General features: G+C 41.4%; 1 protein-coding gene and 1 long non-coding RNA gene across 10 annotated transcripts in view; one reads left to right on the top strand and one right to left on the bottom strand.

Annotated features, from left to right (window-relative positions):
* Positions 1–7170, top strand: part of ERBB4 (erb-b2 receptor tyrosine kinase 4) — a 1247562-nt gene extending 1240392 nt beyond the window's left edge. For all 6 annotated transcript variants that reach the window (XM_061607686.1, XM_061607684.1, XM_061607681.1 and 3 more), the window contains one exon: positions 2577–7170. In XM_061607686.1, coding sequence (XP_061463670.1) covers positions 2577–3022 — 446 coding nt within the window. In that variant the 3' untranslated portion in view covers positions 3023–7170. The remainder of the gene's footprint in view (positions 1–2576) is intronic.
* LOC133376166 (uncharacterized) overlaps positions 3569–21667 on the bottom strand; it is a 62367-nt gene continuing 44268 nt past the window's right edge. For all 4 annotated transcript variants that reach the window (XR_009760414.1, XR_009760415.1, XR_009760412.1 and 1 more), the window contains 2 exons: positions 20509–20706; positions 3569–3784 (listed from right to left, as the gene is read on the bottom strand). This is a non-coding gene — a long non-coding RNA (uncharacterized LOC133376166). The remainder of the gene's footprint in view (positions 3785–20508; positions 20707–21667) is intronic.

The following is a 21667-nucleotide window of genomic DNA, read 5'->3' as shown; positions in this document are numbered from 1 at the left end:
ACATAGATGTTCCTGGACTCTCTCTCATCAGCATCATCCATCATGCCCAATGGTCAGGGACAGGCCTGTCCTTAGCATGTGCGGGGCCCAGGGCAAAAGCATAGTTGCCCCCCCCACATTCTTTCTCTCTTTCAAACCTCCCACCCGGAATAAGCAGGCAAGCGCTGCCTGTAAATGTGCTGCACAGCTGATGAGCAGGCGGCAGGCAGCACAAGGAAGCCACTCAGGCAGGGGATTCAAACCTTCTGCCTAAAATTAGGTAGCTAAGCGCTGCATGCACACCCACTTCACAGCTGATGAGCGGAGAGGGGGAAAACCTCTCAGGCACACAGCCGAAGAGCGGGAGATTCCCCAGGAGCGAGAAGCGGCTGGCGAGACTGCACGGCTGAAGAGAAAAAACCCTGCGGCAGCCCAGCTTCTCATCGCCAAGCACACACCCCCAAAGCACGGGGCCCGGGGCAACTGCTCCACTTCCTGGTGCCTAGGCACGGCTCTGGTCAGGAATGATGGGAGTTATAGTCCAGAAACATCTGAAGGGCCACAGGTCCATCACTTTCATGGAAGTTACCAGGCTATGCCGATAAAGTGTGTGTTGCATAAAGAGGGGATAATTACCTAGTAACTTGTGAGCTGAGCAAAGATAAGAAGTTAAATTGAATAATGGATTCTTATTTAGGTAAGAGTCTAGGAAAGCAAAGGAGGTTCCACTCTGCAGACTTACAAAATTATAAAATATATAGAGAAAAATTACATACAGTTAATTCATTGCTTTTCACCAGGGAGAAGAGGCCTCTTCTGGTAAAATCAATGTGGGGTTTAACTTGGATCACATTTCAAGGGGAAATTACATTACCTTTATATTAAAGATCCAATTTCACTAGTAACAAGTCCGAAATCATGCAGAAAGCTTCATGACCATGCAGGGATTTGAATCCAGGTCTCCCTTGTCAAACTTCAATACTTGGAATAATAAATAATCAAAATTGGTATTACTAACTTGCTTAACCCATTAAGTATGAGATTCACCCACGGTCTGCTCTTACTTGCCACCTGCCATGGACCATTTGCTCTGCATAACTACTCCGGCCAGTAACCTTCCACCATCATACCTCTTATTCTCTGAAAAGATAATGGTTCATATTCAAAACCAGTAAAGAACAGTATTATGGACACTAGCAAAGGGGGGGGGAATCAGTGCAGAAAAGCCCTAAAACAGATCTTATTTTTGAATGCAAGAGGATGAAAGTATTGAGGCTTTCTCGTTGCAGATGTTCTCACATCCTCCCCAGCCCCTGCTCCAGTAGTTAACCTTCTAGTGATCCTTCTTACAGCTCACTGAGTATTCACACAGTTCTGTTGACCTCCTTGTCGCTCTTCCTTTTCTGCAGCCCATAGGCTTTTAGCTTGTATAAGATGTACTGCGTAGCAAAGTTCAGTACTGAGACCTGGGAAGTCATTTTGCACATATGTCCAGAGCCAAAATGCCACACCAACATATCACCCAGGAGAGATCTTGCTTCACAGAGTGTTTTCAGTAACCACTCCCTCTAAAATGAAATATTTTGAGATGTTGTACAAGAATGACTTTCCTTCCTGGCTAAACACTTGCATGCCTTCTGGTTTTTCAGCACTGTTTAAATCAACATACTGAATGATATTTGAGAATAGTATCCGTCAGGTTTGTTCTTAGAAGTTATTTTTATGCCCCTGATAAGGTCTATGGTTGTTGTTTTAATTCCACTGGTAGCATTTTCATACTCTGCCAGATAACATTGTTTCCTTGTGGATGAGTGAGGGCAATGTAAAGAGGAGACATTTTGGTCACTGCTGAAAATGTTCACAAACAGCTGTGAGTACTTTGGGCTTAGATTGATCAGAAATGAAGGTTTGCCCCTACAGTCTAAAATTCCAGGGATGCCAGCTTAGAGCCACAGGGTTATCTCCCTTATGGAAGTGCCTATAGACAGGCATACAGAGAGAGTCTTCTGCTGTTATAGGTAAAGCTGCGTCATTTTTATTCAGAAGAAATCCTAGCAGAGAATAAAGATACGATGATGGCCATGAAGTAAATATTACCCTTTTCTTTCAGACCATTATTATTGTTGTTCCTAACAACAACAATAAATCACACAAAATGTGATTTCTGTCAATCAGTTCATTTTCACTGACCTGAAATGAGCTGCAATTTATAATCCATATATTGGCAAGCTCTACTCCAGAGTTGGGAAGCTGTGGCCCTCCAGATGTTACTGAACTACAACTGCCATCATCCCTGACCATTGGCCATGCTGGTTGGGGCTGATGGGAGTTAGAGTCCAACAAATATCTGGAGGGCTAGAGCTAGGAATTAGCTATACTCCTTGGTTATCCATTGTTCCACGAAGTCCATTAACTCCAGCCTACTAAAACACTTTGAACAACTCATCCGGGCAACATTCATCTTTTTCTTCCTGTTATTAGTTGGGACCTTTTTTTACAGCTGTCAACATAAAATTTGCTTTTAACATTCTTTTTTAAATTAGCTTCCATTTAGATGTAGTTGTTTCTTTTGCTAATATGGCTTTTATAATCTTTAGATCACCTGAATCCAGTGGAGGAGAATCCATTTGTGTCTCGGCGGAAAAATTGCGATCTCCAAGCGCTGGATAACCCTGAGTATCACAACGGCCAAAATGGGCAACCCAAAGCAGAGGATGAGTATGTGAATGAGCCACTGTACCTCAACACCTTTACAAGCACCTTCGAGAATGCAGAGTACCTGAAGAAAAATGGGCTTCCATTGCCAGAGAAACCCAAGAAAGCATTTGACAACCCAGGTTACTGGAATCACAGCCTGCCCCCACGGAGTACCCTACAGCACCCAGACTACCTGCAGGAATACAGCACAAAATATTTTTACAAACAAAATGGAAGGATCCGGCCCATTGTGGCAGAGAACCCCGAATACCTCTCAGAGTTCTCCCTGAAGCCTGGCCCTATGCTGCCCCCTCCACCCTACAGACACCGAAACACAGTGGTGTAATCCCAGAAACGTTCAAGAAATGGGGAACCCCTATACCAGCACTCTCCAATTCTCCTCCCTGTCTCCCTCTCCCTTTCCCCCATCTTTTTCTTATTTCTCTTCTCCTTTTCTTGCTTGTTCTTCCCTCAGTTTGATGTCTATAAATGGAAAGGCATATTTAAGTTGCGTGTTCTAGGAATCTGGGAAGAAAGACAAGCTGTGGATGAAAGAAGAGGGAAAAGTCTGGCATTTCTCACTTTCTGTGTATCCAGAGAGCCAGGAGATCAGATAAGCCAATGAATATCAGGAGGAGCCAGTGACAGTGTTGCTTGCTGTGTCAAACTAGCTCTCCATGTAGTGATTCAGCTTTGATCCTGCAGGGAAGCTCATGTAGTGTCAGCTTCTGTCAGCAGGAAATGCTGAGAGCCACCACAGCATTCCTAGGCATTGCAGTGCAGTTTTGGGTGGGTGGGTGAGAAAGGGAGGAGGGAAGAGAGAAAGTAGAAAAGGACATTTTTTATATCATAAGTGATGACATAATAACTGAGAATAAGAATCCAGTTTCTTTTTTGACACTTTTTATTCTTCCATGTAAATAAAATGGCTAACAGCTTGCCATACCCGTCTACTTCACTGTGGCCATCCAAGGAATCACGTTGAAGATCATACGACTCTTGCCCTTTGCCACTCCCCTTTTCTCCATCACTACTGCAGTTTTTGGTCTGTTTTCTAACTGCAGAGACCTCACTTCTTCGTGCTTCTGTGCATGACATTACAGGTTTTCTACAGATGAACAGAAGAACATAAATTTTGAAAGCAAAAATGATTTCAGGACACACAACCAAATTCTAGGGAAAACAAGAACATCTCATTTTTTGAGGGTAAGCCACCAACAACGATTTATATGCACAGAGCCCTCCTGTTCATGTTTTATACTTGTTGAATACAAAATGTAGCTGTTCTCTCCTCAATTTCTTTTGGTTTATCTGCTAAAGTTAGGAAGCAGTAGGAAACACTGAGGACTGGACAGAGGGAGAAAACTGTCAATTTTTTTAATGAAATTCACTTTTTTTTTTTTAAGGGTGACCTGCTTCTAAAGGAGGCAGAGTCAGAAGGGAGACTTTAAATTGAAAAGAAAATGACTGGTAAAACGCACATGGCAGATCACTGGAAGATTCATTTGCACTTAACCTATGGTTTTAATTTTTATTTTTGTCTTCACTCCGAACTGTATTCTGGAATCTGAATGAAGCAATATGGAAGTGACCAGCAAAATAAAATAATTTAAAATGTAAAATGAATTATTATGATGATGATATATATACATATATATATATATTAAAAGAGATGACTGTGGAAAATGCCAAAAGAAAGTGAAATCAAATCTTTGGAACTTCGTTCACCAGTGCATCGACTGCTCATAGGAATTCTGTTGAAGGAGTAACTAGTTTTGATGCTGCCTCATAAAGGAAAGCGGAGCAAATGTGAAGGGGGATTATGGGGGGGGAGAGGGAACAAGTACAGGATTGACTTGGACTAACCAACAAAAACTTGTGAGGCCTGCTGTTGAGGATTATTGCTTTCTCAGCACAAAGAAGAAACATGAAACACGGTTTTAGAAATCGGGGGTGTGTTTGGCTGTTACATCGTCAGTCAAAAACTGTAAATAATTTCAAAGCTCTGTCTATCTACCAATCTATTCGCCTTTGGCTTTTACATGCTCATTTTTAAAAAGAATTATTTTTTAGTTTGCTCCTTCATGGCTGGATTTTTTGTTTTTAGCTAGAGTTTAATTACACAGCTCTGAAAACAGAATAGCTATCTGACGAAAGGACAAGCAAGAACACCAACCCCATTCTCTTGTCTTACAGTGCAATCCTACGCCTGTCTATTCAAAGTAAGCCTCAATGAGTTCAGTGGGGTTTACTCCCAATGAAATGCGTATTTGGAATGACAAGAGTATTTCATTGTATGCACTTTAGTAATGATCAGTGCTTTTTTCTTTTCTCGTCAAAAAATGAGGTACCAGTACTCCTATATGATAAAAGGGTGCTATGGGCAGTAAAAGGGGAAAAAGAGATGCTGGCACGCTATATTGGTGAGTACTGCCACACACAAAAAAGCCCTGGTAATGAGTAAAACCAAGTGCCAAGTATAACAGCAGGCAACAGTGTAAACATACTTTGTTTTTAGTCTGAAAACTGGTTAAGGACTTCAACAAGGGTGGCTTTCCACATTTTTAAGAAGCACGTTAGGACGTTTTTCAGAATTGAACCCTCAGGCTTATTCTACTAAGTGAGCATAGCTCATGGTTTCAGAAGTTCACCTTCTATAGTATTATACAGGTAGCCATTTATTAATTAGCCATGTTTCTGTGATGCTCTGTTCCCTTTCTGTCACCAAGCAACAGAGGGATACTTCTTTGTGACTGGAATTTATAAGACACATTATCCTAAGAGCCACTGTAGTTCCCATGGTCAGCCAAGAATGACCTCTTTTTGGGGCTCTCCAAGTAGCAAACGCAGATGATAAGGCCATTTTGAGACGCATTGGCCATTTTGAGAAGTCCCAAATAAATGTCATTGCTTTGATAAGTGAAACTTGACAAAGTCTTGTCTGTTTTGAGAAAACAAATGAAAGCTTCTTTGAGATGCTTTAGCTACTTGAGGTTCCTTTGTTTGCGCCTCTTGTATTTTTGACTGCCAGGTATATAATTATAGCCAGCCATGGCTATATCGCATGAATGCATATTAAACTTGAGTGACAAATGCCCTTTAGCCACTGTTCCTTGTCCCTGGAATCTAGTATGTTCTTCCATTCACTCTGGAAGCAGGAGTCCTAGCTCATCAACTCACATCTGTTCTGAGATCTATATAATCCTATCAGCAACACTGGCTCCCACTGCCATGGGGATCACCATGACCCTGGTTATTATGGTGCTTGTCCCTTCCTCCTGCAGCTACACCCTCCTGACTTTTTATGTCTGTGGGCTCAGGAAATGCTGACAGGAAGTAAGGAACTCTGGGATGTATAGTTCTCAAGAGCATTTCCTATAAGGAGGCACATATTTTTCTGTCTTTCAAACTACGTGTTTTCAAACTTCCTGTACCAGTTCAATCCAACTCCTTCTCTGTTCCCTGCCCAGATCCTCTCTCAGGAGGGCCTGGGCTAGCTGTTCACAGTTCAGACTGTTGCTTGTTCTGCTCTCATTTCTTCTAATTGACCTCAGCAAATCTCACATTAGCAAGCCTCATGCTAATGAGCTTACAGCCTGGGAAAGCTCCTAGAACCACAGAGATCTAGAGACCACAGTATCTTCCACTCCAGTGCAGGACCTTTTTATTGGCGTAAGAGCTTAATTGAAGTGGGTTGCCCTTTGAATGACAGATTGATTCTTTCATACTATATTTTTACATAGGTGCATTTATAGCACCTAGGCTTTCATCCGAGTTGAAATTATAAATCTAAATAAGCGGGAAATCAGACAGATTAAGCACTAAGTTATTACATGGTGCACACACCTGAACATCAAGTCAGCAACACATCTTTTCAGCTGTGTTTTGCCTTACCATGGAGCATAGTGAGTCCGCAATTCATCTTAGTATTCTTTCTGCATGTAAGGTAGCAGACTAGTGGAATTAGTGGAAATTACATTTTGTGTGTGAGTAGCACTTTTCTCTTTTTCCTTCCTTCCAGTAAAGCAGTACAAAACTTGGGTTCTTCCAACAGATAATTTGAAGTAGCTGAATTTATCTATCTGCCAGGCAGAAGGGTCCTTTTTGTACCTATTAAATCTGTTTGTAACCATACAGCTTCTCTAACAATATTGTTCAGTCTATCAAATTGTGTGTCAAACTGCAGTGAAAAGGAAAGGAACATTCAAAAAACAATGTTTAGTGTCAGAATCAATTGAGCAATGAACAAAAAATATGTGCAAGGCCTGGCTTGATGGCCACTGAAGTTATTCTCTCGATGTGCTTGCATAATTCCCATTTGTCATAATAGAAATGCATTTAGCACATAATGATAAATGGGTCAAAGTCTTCAAAGAATTGGTGCGTCAGTGCTGACTGCTTATTGATTTCAGAAGTTTTAGTTTCCTCATTTGGGGAGGTAGTGGAGAATGGCTTTAAAGAGGGATTAGACAAATTCTTTACATGTCTGAAAACTAGTTGGGAGACTGGGGGTGGGGTGGGAGACAACAGAGAACAACTGTGGGCTTTCATGTCTTACCTGTGGGATTTCCAAAAGCAGTTGGCTGACCACTGTTGCTGTTGTTGTCGGACCAAGTAGGGAGGATCTTTACATTCTTAGGTACCCTGCTGGATTTTATTTTATTTATTTATTTAATTTAATTTATATACCGCCCTAAGCCCGAAGGCAGGACTTAAATCCTCTTCTTCCATCCCATTGATATCAATTGATATCAAGCAATTTGCCCTAAGAGAGAGAAAGAGAGCACTCTTTGATGATACTGATGCTTCAGATGTTACAAAAACATTTTCTACCATCAGTGGAGGCTTCACTGGTATATATGTATACACCACAGACTACTGAGGAAAAGTTATGATGGTTCTTCTGGGTCACCAAATGGAGAAGAGCTTGCTGTAAGTCTTTAGGCAGATGAGTAGACCATTTCACAACAAAAGGCATACAGGGGAGCATGTCTTCTGGTACGGCAAATGTCATATCCTATGCCAGAGCTGAGCAGACACCTGCGCTGTTTATAGAACCACAGAATTGGAAAGGGCCTATAAGGCCATTAAGGCCAACCCCCTGCTCAATGCAGGAATCCAAATTAAGGCATACCCAACAGGTGGATGTCCACCTGCCTCTTGAAGGCCTCCAGTGTTGGAGAGTCCATTGTTGTACCACTCCAATAGTAGGATGTTTTTCCTGATGTTCAGTTGAAATGCGGCTTCCTGCAGTTTCAGCCCATTACTCTGTGTCCTGAACTCTGGGTCAATCAAGAAGAGATCCTGGCCCTCCCCTATGTGACAGCCATTCAAGTACTTGAAGAGTGCTATCATATTTCTTCTCAGTCTTCTCTTCTCATGGCTAAACATGCCAAGTTCTTTCAGTCTCTCCTTATAGGGCTTTGTTTCCAGTCCACTGATCATCCTTGTCGCCCTCCTCTGAACCCATTCCAATTTGTCTGCATCCTTCTTAAAGTGTGGTGTCCAGAACTGGGCACAGTACTCAAGATGAGGCCTAATTAGTGCCGAATGGAAGGGAACTAATACTTCACCTGATTTGGAAAATATACTTCTGCTAATGCAGCCCAAGATAGTATTTGCCTTTTTTGCAGCCACATCATACTCTTGGCTCATATTCAGCTTGTGATCAACAACAATCCCAAGATTCTTCTCGCATGTAGTATTGGTGAGCCAAGTATCCCCTATCTTATAACTGTGCATTTAGTTTCTTTTTCCTAGGTGTAGAACTTTGCACTTATCCCTGGTTAAATTTCATTCTGTTGTTTTCAGCCCAATTCTCTAGCTTATCAAGATCCCTTTGAATTTTGTTTCTGCCTTCCAGGATATTAGCTATCCCTCCCAATTTTGTATCATCTGCAAATCTGACAAAAATTTCCTGAACTTCCTCATCCATGTCATTAATAAAAATGTTGAAAATCCTGGACCCAGGACCAGCCCTGCGGTACCCCCTCGTTACCTCCCCTCAGTTTGAGAAGGAACCATTGATAAGCACTCTGAGTATGATTCTGTAGCCAATTGTGGATCCACCTGATCCCGCATTTAGCTAGCTTGCTAATCTGAATATGATGGGGTACTTTGTCAAAAGCTTTGAAGTCAATATATATTATGTCCACAGCATTCCCACAGTCTGCCAGGGAGGCTACCTGAACAAAAAATGAGATAAGCTTAGGCTGGCAGGATTTGTTTTTGGTAAGTCCATGTTGGCTTCTAGTAATCACTGCATTGTTTTCAAGGTGCTACAGACTGACCACTTTATAATCTGCTCCAGAATTTTCCCAGGAATCGATGTCAGACTGACTGGTCTGTAGTTCCCAGGTTCTTCCCTTTTGGCCTTTCTGACGATAGGGACAGCATTAGCCCTCCTCCAGTCATCCTCCTACAATACTCTAGGATACAGTTCATCGGGCGCTGGAGATTTGAACTCGTTCAAAGTGATTAGGTATTCCTTGACACTTTCAAGGTGCAATCCTGCCCCTTCAACTTCATGTTTTCCAGGAGGGTCATAGACCAGCTTTCAGGAGAAGACTGAGCCAAAGTAGGAATTGAGCACGTCTGCCATTTCTTTTGTCATCTACTGTGATTTTGCCATCCTCATTGAGTAACTGTACCAACATTTCTTTCTCTGTCTTTTACTATGGATGTACTTGAAGAAAGCTTTTTTGTTGCTTTTGGCATCTGCTAACCTCAGCTCATTCTCAGCACTTCTGTGCTGTCTTCCTTTGTGGCCTGGCTTTGCTTCCTCTTCCTCTTTGTGTCCTTTTTTGTTTTCAGGTCATCTGTAAGCTTTCTATGAATCCACATTGGATTCTTTCACCCACTTCATCCACTAAGTAATCTCTATTGGTTAGAATCAAGTCAAGGATAGCTGATCCTCTAGTTGCTTTCTCCACCTTCTTTAGGAGAAAGTTATCAGCAACACAAGTCAGGAATTTCTTGGAGGGGCCGTGTTTGGCAGTATTTGTCTCCCAACAGATGTCAGGGTAATTGAAGTCCTCAATTACTACTACATCATGCCTCCTAGAAACATTGGCAATTTGCTTTTCAAAAATTTCATCCTCGTCTTCTTTTTGATTGGTAGTAGCCTCCAACCACCATGTTCCTTTTATTCCTTGTCCCATGTATTTTAATCCAGATACTCACAGTGTAGCTACCAAGCTCGTCCTCCTGTATTTCTATGCAGGAATATATATTTTTAACATATAGCGCAACTCTGCCTCCCTTTCTTGTGAACCGCCCAGAGAGCTTCAGCTATGGGGCGGTCTATAAGTTTAATGAAATAAATAAATAAATAAATTCTATTCCTTTTGTTCTTTTTGAACAGGTTATATCCTTCAGTCACTGTATTCAGTTATACCTATCAAGTTGTATTTACTCTCCTGTATTAAGACTTCAAATTCATCCTGTTTGTTTCCCATATTCTGGGCATTAGTATACAGACACCAACCTAGTTATGACCTAGCCTCCTTCTTACACCTTTATGAAGGCTATTACTGGGCCCATTAGAGCCATTCTCTCAGTTCCTCTTACTGTGCACAAGCCTTTGTTAGTTGTTACTGCCAAGTTTACGTCTCCCTCCCCCTTGGGATTCAGTTTAAAGCTCTTCTGCTGAATTTCTCCATGCTGTGGCCAACACATTCTTCTCCATCCTTGTGAGGTGCAACCCATCATTTGCCAACAGTCCATCTTCCAGGAAGCCTAGCCCATGGTCCCAGAATCCAAATCTGTCATGTCAACACCACCTTCATAGCCAGTCATTCACCTAGAGTATTTCTTTCCCTTCTAAGTACCAGAAGGATGGATGAGAAAACTATCTGGGCCCCGAAGTCCTTGAGTTTCCTTCCCAGAGCTTCAAAGGTTGATGTGATTTCTTCATAGCTCTGCTTGGCAGTATCATTCCTTCCCACATGGATGAGGAGAAAGGATATCTGTCAGTAGGCTTTATTAGTGATGACAACCCTTCCATCACATCTCTAATCCTTCCTCCAGGGAGACAGCATATCTGGTGTGTCCATGGATCTTCTCGGCGTACTTGGGTTTCAATCCCACGCAGTAGGTCATCTCCCACTCCTCCTCCTCCTCCTCCTCTTGTCATGGGGCATGTTTTCATTGCCTCTCCTTGACTGAGCTTCAGCCTCTTGCTTGCTGTCACGTTGGGTTCTCCTGTAATTCTTCCCATGCAGACTAGTCTCATCCTCAAGTGCCAGGAAGCGATTCCATAGTTCCACCGGTGAAGGGTGTCTTCTAGCTCTTCTGCTCCTGTCACCCTTTTCCATGGAGTTTCTTCCACTTCGTTGTTGCTCTCCACAACAGTCTCCTTTTCTGCTTTAATTTGTTGTTCTTCCACCTCCTGTACTTCTCTTTGCTGCTGTTGTTCCAATGTCCTAAGAACTTTTTGTCTTCTCTTATACTCTTCAGTGTGGCCGCCGGCCATTCTTCCAATAGCTTATATTTGTTGCATGTGTATGCAGGGATGCCGGGCCCCTTGGGCATCATCTTGCCCTGGGCCCCGGCGCATGCGCATTTGCATTCACAGTTGTGCACAGCCCACCCCACCCACCTGTCTCCTGTCTTTTACTATTGCCATTAACCAAGATGGCGGCCACGGTTTCCCTAAGGGGATGAAGCCTCTGCCGCCATCTTTGTTGATGGCACACATGCATGCTACGCACGTGCATCTCTGCCATCAACTAAGATGGTGGCAAGGGCTTCAGTGCCTTAGGGAAACTGCGGCCGCCATCTTTGTTAAGGACAACGGTAAAAGGCAGCAGACAGGTAAATGGGGGGATGCAGATCATGGAAGGGGAGCAGAGGGGTTGCTGAGGGGCCCCCTGTAGCTCCAGGGACCATCAGGCCAGTGCCCAACCTGGCCAGTGCCCAACCTGGCCGCTGCCCAACCTGGCCGCCGCCCAACCTGGCCGCCGCCCAACCTGGCCGCCGCCCAACCTGGCCGCCGCCCAACCTGGCCACCACCCAACCTGGCCGCCCTTTAGAACCGGCCCTGTGTGTATGCCATGTTGTTCTCAGGCAAGCAAACATTGCACACACCTTGCAGGTCACCACCACTGGAGTGTCCTTCCTGTCCATAGTCTCTCTTTTGTTTCTTTCTTTCTACTTATACTGGAATGACCTGCGTTTTATCCTCTCCTCCTTTAGGGTAAAGAGGAGAGTCCCATTGGTATGTGGTGTGCCATACAAGAAAAAAAAATTAGGGACCTCCACCACCAAACTCTTTTGCCAAACTCCTGTTAGCTCACTCTGTTCAGTCGCTCTCTGAGAGCTGGCTGGCTTGTATATCGTCTGGACCAGCTGACACAGCTCCTTCTGCTGTGCTCAGTTAGTAGACAGGAAACAGAATGAAAACTCCCAGCACACACAGCTGCTCCTCATTGCAGCAGCTAGTTACCTATACTTCCATTCCCTGGATTACCTGTCTCAATACTAGTGATTCAGGAGTTTTCAGCAGCTTATATTTGTCAGAGCACTAGCTATTGTGTATCGAGGGTCCTATATAGGCTGAGTTGCCTCAGTGAACCTGAACAGAAACCAGTCAAGGGATAGCATGCAATCCCCCCCCCCCCCGGAAAAACTTATACAAGCCAAATGCAGTGAATGGCAATTAAAATGTTGCTTCCAATAGGGGGCAAAAGCCTTTCTACAGGTATCTGAACTTCCTGTTCACATAAATAGAATTGCGGGGGGGGGGAATCCATCAAAGCATTTTAGCATCCCACTGCTAACCAAAGATGGAAACCTGTTTGTGTGGAGTGCTTTTGGCCATTTAAGATAGCTTCGCTATTTGAAAAAAAATCCCACAGAGTAAAAGAAAATGTGGTTTTTTTCCTCATAGCAGTATCTTTTCTTTCAAAATATGAATTACTGTGGCATATTTAACATTTAATTCTGGGTAATCCATATAGCAGTTAGAAGGAAATCAGGTTGATTGTGCAAGATGAAATCCAGCCTCAGAGGAAACTGCATATCACATGAGAGCTGCTTGAACGCATTTCCATCTCTTTAAAGCAGAGGTGGTCTTCCAGATGTTGCTGTACTACAACTGCCATCATTCCTGACCATTGGTCATGCTGGCTGATGGGAGCTGGAGTCCAACAACATCTGGAGAGCCACAAGTTCTCCAGCCCTGCTTTAAAGATTTTGAAAACAGCAGCTGGGGCGAGATAGGGGAGTCCAGATGGGGGCAAGAACAAAGGGGCTGAAATTATTCCCGATGCCTTTGTGCTCAAAAGTAACAATATACAGGTAAATATAGTGAGGACATGCCATGGTCTTAGTCTCACACACAAACCCCAAGACTATATGCAAAAATGAATGTACCCATTAGCTACCCACTTATATACCTCTGTTTAAACAAGCCGTCTGATTCTCCTTTCAGCAAAAGGAGAACCAACCCTTAGAATGGCTGGAGGATTTTTAACAGGGGACATTTTTTTGCTCTAGGTAAGTAAATCCAGGCTTATCCTGTGTTTAGGAGCAGCTATGTCACCAGTGTATACTTATGCCATTATCCATCACTAGAGGGGCAGGCAACTTAATTTACTCCCAGCTTGCCTCTACCATATCAGGCCTTTGGCAAGGAGGGTGTTAGCCAGCCTATTTTGGAAAATTGCATGAAATGATGAGCTATGATCTTTTCTAGGAGGCTAAAATAGATTCTTAGAGCAGTTTAGTTTTCATCTCATCCCCCCTTTTTAATTTTCTTCTTTAATAATCAGCATACCTCTCTTTAAATGCAAAAGAGCCAGTGAGTAGGGAGGTTTCATTGGGATCATGCTGTTAAGGAAGACAACAGGGTAAATAAAGCTTCAAGCATCATCTCAGCAGTAGCAGCTCTGCTGTGAGAACTGTATCCTCAGGCTAGAAGTCCTTCTGTTTGTGTTGAAGAGCCCTATAGTTAGCACTGCTAACTGCTTTGCATCCTTGAGATTAAATAAAATTTACACTGTCACAGTGGAAGTCGCAGGTACCAATATTGGACAATTTGTGAAAAAGTTGTAGAAGATAGGCAATACCCTGCTGCAGTCTTCCTGCAATTAATATCACTGAGGAACCTTCCAGAAGTGACAAAGGAAAATAATGGACATTTGCTTCAAGCAGCGCCACAGCACACCAGCGAAAACACACAGCAGTCACAGCTTGAAGATAAAGGGACCTGGACTCTGGTTACTGTGGGAAATGTTCCTTCTCTTGAAAGCACATGCTCCAAGGGAGTGAGCTTTTTTTGGTCTAAATTATTATACATCGCCTTATATTGCCCTTTACAGAGGTGCAATGTGAATTTCTTGTCAGTTGTTATTTGGGCTCACAGCCCAAAGGAAACACTGCAAGTTAGATTTTCAAAGTATTCTCCAAAACCCTAAGAGTTAGAAAATGACTTCCAAAAACAAAGCTGGAAATGCCACCTGCTTTCAGGAACTGATCTGATGAAAAAAGTTACTTTGATAGTTCTAAAATTCTGAATTAAAAGCAACAGAAGTTAGGAGCATTCCATCCAATCCATAAATGGGGAAAGGCATAATAATTTGCAACTTAAAATCTTTGTGTCCTCTTGGCTGAACCCTCTGTTTAGTTGCAGTTTTCCTTGTGCCTTAATTACATAAGTATCTTTATTCTGTGTTGTTTTAATTATATTTGCATTTAAGATTCTTCTGTAGTCTTCTTCAGACATCACCTTTCTTTAGAAAACATGGGGCAATGGAGACAAGTACCCTAGCTCTGCCCCCTTGTCATCATTGATGTCCGAAGAGGGTTTTTCTTTCTTATTAGAGCAGTGGAATTATTAATACAAGCAGATAGATAGGTTTGGAGTTAATGGCAATGCCATCCAAAAGCAAACACCTTTTAGGGGCATATTTGGATTCCAAAGATTTACTTGAGGTATGTGATGCTTTCATCCCCGCTGTGTACATACATTTGTAACATAATTTTCTGTTTCCTTGCAATAACCAGAAGATGGGAAATCAAGTTATGTGGTGTTCATGTTCCTCTTTGCTTTCAAAATATGCCCTCTATAATACTCTCCTTTTCACTTAAACATAAACTCAGACTTTTCATTGCTGTCAAAGCAAAACTAATGCATTCAAGAAATCCTTCTATTTCTACTATAGGCATTAGTTTTACAAGGTATCATGATATGCTGGAAATGGTTGGTATTTGGGCTTGCGTGGTTAGGATGTTGTAGCTGTGTTGGTCTCACAGTATGTAAGAAACAGTAAAGAGATGATTGAACAGGCAAAAGGGATATATAATATTTTCTCAACTCTGCAGACCTTTGAACCATACAAAGTTCTCTAACAAGCACAAGTACTCAGACCAATAATAAAAGCAATCAACTGTTAAGTATTCTCTTATATCTAGGCTAATGGTCTATTAACAAACATCCTGGTTTATTTTAGGTTTTCCCTAGTGAATCCTGGGAATTGCAGAGAATGCTAGTAGCTACCTTCTCGTCTTTTCACCAGATCTGCATTTTCCAGCATTCCCAGGGAAGTCAGAATGACGATTAAGTCTTTAAGTGTGGCTATGCTGAGGAATGACCTGTCAATCTCTGTCCTCTGTTTCTCATCTTCCCAATCTTAAATTCAGTTCTCCACATTTCTACAGCAGTTTGTGATTTTTTTAAAAAATATCCTTATGAAAATTCTCCAGCATTTTCGTGTGAATTTCTCCTAATAAACAAAATGTTGTAGGCCATTTTGACTACACATTTTTGCAAGCACTTTCTTGTCATATAATGCATTTTTGTATGTTATTTTCACTCACATATGCATTTTTATGCATACTTGTAAACACTGGTTGGCAAACTGCATTACAAAATTCAAATAAGAGAATTTCGAAAGATGTCTGTGTTTTGGTTCTCATATTGTTTCAGAAACTGCAAATTTGATAGATTTGGCTTGAAATGTGAACTGAATAGCATTTTTCACCCATCCCTAGGCTAATGGTATCTCTAGGAAGACTATGTTAATTAAGAGAAATGCTTTCAAAATTCAGAGTTCAATCATTTGGAGTTGTTTCTTTGGCGGTAATTTCTGTACATGACTCAACAGAACGTTTTATAAAGATACTAAGAAAAAGTCATGTGTTCATATCTATTATTAAAAATCAAGGACAAATGTAAACCAACAATGTTCCATGGGCCAGAGGCACCAGCACTCCAGAATGCCCCAGGCAAGTTTGTATATTTTCCTTCCTTCAGTGTTTGCCCTTAACTTAAAAACAAGCGTAAGGGATAGATGTCAATACTCTTATTCCCTTGTGGAATAATACCCTACAGCACAAACAGTTCCATTTCACTTCCACAGTCACAGAGCGTTTGTATGGTTAGTTGTAATTGTTATTGATCTGTGTTGCAGTAGCATGTAGCAACTGGGTACAGTTGTTGAAGAACGTGTGCTTACGCACATCTCTGATTTTTATAGCTTGGGACTTGATGCAAACCAGCTGAAATTTAACAGGGAACAACCAATTGATTTCAATGGTTACTGGACTGGATGTTTATGTTTGTTCAATTTATATTAAATACTGAGGTGAGTTCTTTTCTGAAAAGTACCTCTATAAAGCTTCTGAAGGCATACAGTCCTTTCATACTTTGCATCAAAGTCTCTCCACCAAGAAAGATGGAATTTGGCACTCAATGTATATTGAGAAGATGAATAATATTTATGCAAGGGGTTTTTTTTCCATACAAATATTCAGTTACCTGCATTGTGCTGAAGCAGCTATGGAGGGTGTTGTGGGTTTTTTCAGTAGGTGTGTTAGTAGGAGCAGTAGGAGAGGTATGAGGGTCAGAAGAAGTTTTTGGCAGAACATGAGTGCAGGCCATGAGGTAGGAACAAGTAGCCATACAGCATTCAGGACCCATGCTCACTGGATATGTATGTATGTACTGCCTTCAAGTCGATTCCGACTTATGGTGACCCTATGTGGCTGAGACTGGCCCAAGGTCACCCAGTGAGCTTCATGGCTACATGGGGATTCGAACCCTGGTCTCCCAGGTTGTAGTCCAACACCTTAACTACTACGCCACAGCCTTTTGCAGATACTAGTTGTCAGTTTTCAAATTAATTCTATCATTTGAACTAGAAACATGTTCTTAAAAAAATCTTAAGATTGCTAGACATTTGAGTCCTTTCTCAAACACCAGATTCCATGGGATGGATTCACAGCAGATGGATAACATTAGCTCTAGCAATTGACTGAAACATAAGGTAAATGAGAGAGAGAGAAGGGAAATCAGGGTGACACATCAAACTTTTTGCTAACTTGTAGAAGAGGCTAACCTTACAACAATGTGATAGGTACTATTCAGGGCAATGGAGTGCACTGAAAGGTGGGCCAGTTAAAATGCATCTTTGATACACTCACAAGGAAAAGCACTTTCATTTGGATTATTTTCATAATCATTGTTTGAAAATATTTCCTCTCCACTGACATGAAAGTCAGCTTGAGTTATTTACCGATAAGCAGTCAGAAGACTAAACCATTTTGTGAGCGATAACCATAGTAACAAACTGTGAATGGTATTTTATAAGTGTAGATACGTAATCTGTTATTTTGAAGTGAGGTACTATGAAATATGTAGCATAAATGGTACTGCTGTTAAATGGGTCGATAATTAAACTGAGCAGCTGTGCAAAGGGTAAGCTAACTTTGAATGCAAGGAAACAAAACAGTTCTGGAAGCAGAAAATGCATAGTCTAGTTTAAAGAAGTACTTGACTTTACACAGCTTTTATCCCAGTTGAAATCGTTGGCCTTTTGGGTACAGGGTATCTGTTTTACATGTGGATCTGCCACTTCTGTTGTGCAACAGGAGGAAGGAAGCAATTCAATCTACATGTTCACAACAGCCTGCCATATTCTGGACCTATCTGTGCTGGCCACAACTGTCAGTGGGACTAAATTTGCCTACACCCAAATATTGTGCCATATCTGAATTGCGGATCAAGCTCAAAGTCTGTGTGATGCATATTAATTATTTCTGCTTGCTATCTTTTTCTCTGCTGAAATACTGGTTTTCTGAGTTTGGGTTGGGTTTTTCCACCCTTTTTTCTAGTGGTGACCACCAGACCCACATATGAGGGTTTCAGTTGTTTAGCTCTGTAATAACCATTAAACCATACTCATCTAGTATGCAAAGCAATATTCATCACAGCAGATGCAAAAGAGAAAAGAGATTAAAAATGCACTGCATGTAATTTTATGCACATGCAAGTATCTTGTTAGGTGTGAACCTTCTATTAAGATTGGAGCCCATTTTTAAAACCTTTCTAACATTTTCCCTTTATTAATATTCTACATTTTATTAATGAATAAAACTCAATCTGGACAGTACTTTCCTTTTTCAAATAAATATTGATCCCAAATCTGCTTCTTAAGCCAGTCTCTCAGCCCAGTCCATAAATCAATTCAGACTTGAGGCAATTAAGGCTGCAATCCTATACATGCTTTCCTGGGAGTAAGCCCCAACTGAACTCACTGAGACTTACTTCTGAATAGATGTACACAGGATTGCACTGGTAGTCCAACTGGCTTTAGTTTGGCTGAATTTAGTTAAATCTAAGAAACTCAACATAATTGACTTGTTTGGGCTTTTGGTATCACTGGAATATCTCTATTCGAAACATTTTTTTGATCACATAGTTTTCAGAAAGCTTGAATTATGGACCAGCTTCTAACAACTGATAACCACGGGGGGGGGGAGTGATAAGTTTGTGAATGTCCTCTAGTCCCAAACTTGCTTCGTTATTCTTGAGTGATGTACAGGGATGGTGTATAAAAAGACATACATTTATATCCCAGTCTCTTTTGGATCTCTCCCAATGTAACAACAATCTTTGAACTATGTCCAAGCTCCATACTGAACAAAATTAATTGCTAGTGCAGTATGTCTTAGGATTGGGCCGTGAGAGTATCCCGGTTTTAGCTGTTTTACTGAGTTCATAGAACCACTGTTAAAAATGCAACTAATAAAAATACCTTTAAGTTGTTAACACAACACATCTGTGTATTGTGGATTTTGCATCCTCATTTCATGTGGCACAATGCATTCAGAGTTAGCTGCCTTTTTGAAACAAAAAATTAAAAAACAAAACTACTGTATGTTAATTTGAAAATGTGAATAGTATTTTTATAGCTTGTTAAAGACATGGCTAGTTGCATATGTAAATAAGGATAATGTAGTTTTATTTTCCTTTGTGGGCATCATTCTTTGGAACATAATTGTCTTAAGGTTGATTTGTATATAAGTAATTGGCTTGTGATCCCATCCTCTCTCCTGCCCCCTCCCATTTCCCCCTATTCATTTCTCTCCTTGCAGGTTTGAGTGGAGGTCTCATTTTGACATTCTGTGTGATTCTGTGTTAGCACTATTGTGGTGTGTTCCAACCTCCTGCACCTGCTTACACAGTAGTATATGACAAATTGTGTGTGGTGTAATGTTACTTTAACCTTTAGTTTTTTCATCTTTCAGCTATGAAGGATTATGCACTGTTAAAAATTACATAACTAACTTTTGTTAATATTTAGCTATCTATATATTTTAGTATGATTTCCCTTTCCTTTTGTTTTTCGAAGCCGGGGGAGAAACCAGTGTCTCTTTCCCCCCCAGTTTGTGTGATTACGATTGCTCTTTTTCTGTATTCCCTCCCACGTTCCTTGGGAGTTTTACCTGTTAAGACAAATGTAGATTGCAACCTGCTTTAGCTTCATCCCACACTGATCATCCCAGCCGAACAATTTGAAAACTGTTCTGCTTTTTTGTTACATGAATCTGTCAGAAATATATTTTTAATTTAATATAAATGAAATTCAATAAAATACAAAACAAACAGCCTTTCATGTGTGTGTGTGGGCTTTGTATTTGTCTTATTGGCTGGCTGAATTAAATAATACTAATTTAACTCTGTAATTACTACAGAGTTACTCTCACTCTAGCCAACTGAAAGAGGTGTGTTTGGGTACCTCAGTGGCCCTGTTTCTGGCTGCCATCTCTGAAATCAAAAGCAGGTTGGTGGAGGCAGTCAGGACAGATTACTCATAAACCCTTGGTATAACTTAACTGCTTTTCTCAGAAGGCTCAAGATTCTGGGTGCAATCTAGTTTCCACTATAAAGGCAAATGTTCGGAAGCTGCAGCTTGTGCAAAATGCAGTGGCCAGATTGGTAACAGGGCCCAGATGGTTCGAACATATAAAATCAATTCTGGCCCGCTTGCATTGGCTGCCTGTATGTTTCCAAGCTCGATTCAAAGTGCTGGTTTTAACCTATAAAGCCTTACATGGCTTAGGACCACAATACCTGCTGGAACCCCTCTCCCGACATGAACCCACCCGTACACTATGTTCAAGATCAAAGGCCCTCCTCCAGGTGCCTACTCCGAGGGAAGCTCGGAGGATGGCAACAAGGGAGAGGGCTTTCTCAGTGCTGGCCCCAAAATTATGGAATGATCTTGTTGACGAGGTGCGCCTGGCACCAACACTGTTATCTTTTCAGCACCAGGTGAAGACTTTGCTCATCTCCCAGGCATTTTAGCATGTGTTTTAAATTGCTTTTTTAAAAAATGTGTTTTTAAATGTGTATATTTGTTTTTAATGTTTTTAATTGTTGTAAACCACCCAGAGAGCTTCAGCTATGGGGCGGTATACAAATGTAATAAATAACTAACAACAACAACAACAACAACAACAACAACAACAACAACAACAACAACAACAACAACAACAACAATAATAATAATAATAATAATAATAATAATAATAATAATGGACACCTACAGATTGAAATGCTGGTGGGCTGCACCCATCCTGTAGAAAGAATTCCTAGAATTCTTCTATTGAGCTCCCATCCACAGTGTTCAGGTAGCACACCCTCTACTCTGCATCCCTAACTTGCATCTCTCCGCTCCTGGAATCTGAGAAGAAGCCAGGATTGTCTTCTTAGCACAGATATGCTGTGGTCACAAGGTGTATGCTCTGCAAAAATATGATGGCAATGGATTACATTTTGGAATGGGTAGCATTAGTGGATTAAGCTATCCAGATAATTTAAGCAAATAATTGAGCTGTAGCTTGGGCTCAGTTATGCTGTAAATTGGGAGCCATGGGGGGGGGGGAAGCTAGACTAAAAGTATATGCAAGTGAGCAGATTTCTATGTCCCCCACTTACCCTTACTGTACCTGTATACACTTCCATTGTGGTTGCCATTATGAGCTTTTTTCAAAATGATAGAAAACGTAGGTGCAGGAAGGGATTTTCTTACAAGCATGTCAAAATGACAGAATGTACAAGTTACACACTTTGCCCAAAACAGAATACTGATAAGCAAGTAAACTCACATACAATTCATGCATGTTTACTTGGAAGTCCCAAAGTCATTTTATTCCCAGGTACATAAGACCTAGACTGACATATATGTCCTCCAGTACAGCAGGACCTTTTTTCCATGATGAGCATATATTTATTTCAAGGAACATGATTACATATTAATTATTGGAACATTACATTTACACTGTTGTGGCACATTTGGCAGATTTAGAGGAGCTCCTGAATTTTGCCCCTGCTATTTATAATCCACCAAATTATCTAGAATGCCAGATGGGGTGAAAGCATTTTAGGAGTGGAAAGAGAACTTGCTGCCTTGTGGCAGATTCTAGCCAGTGCTCAAAATGCACCCATTGTGTCTAGCACAGCCAGCATGTGGTGAAAACACCATCTGCTGTCTGCACGGAAAGTTTGGAGCATGTGAAGCTGCCTCCTGGAGCAGCTGGAACTGTTCTAGATGCCACCTCACATTCCCTAAATGGGAACATAACCATCACATGTGCAAGGCAGCATCCTAGAAGGGTCTGGGGATGGACTATGCATAGGTTCCACCATCTACATTCTCTTAACTTGCACAAACTCACCAGCTAGGCTTCTTTGCACATGTCTGGA

The sequence above is a fragment of the Rhineura floridana genome, chromosome 2 (assembly GCF_030035675.1).
Source record: "Rhineura floridana isolate rRhiFlo1 chromosome 2, rRhiFlo1.hap2, whole genome shotgun sequence".
In the NCBI taxonomy this organism is placed as follows: Eukaryota; Metazoa; Chordata; class Lepidosauria; order Squamata; family Rhineuridae; genus Rhineura; species Rhineura floridana.
This window is presented reverse-complemented; position numbering and strand designations above follow the sequence as displayed.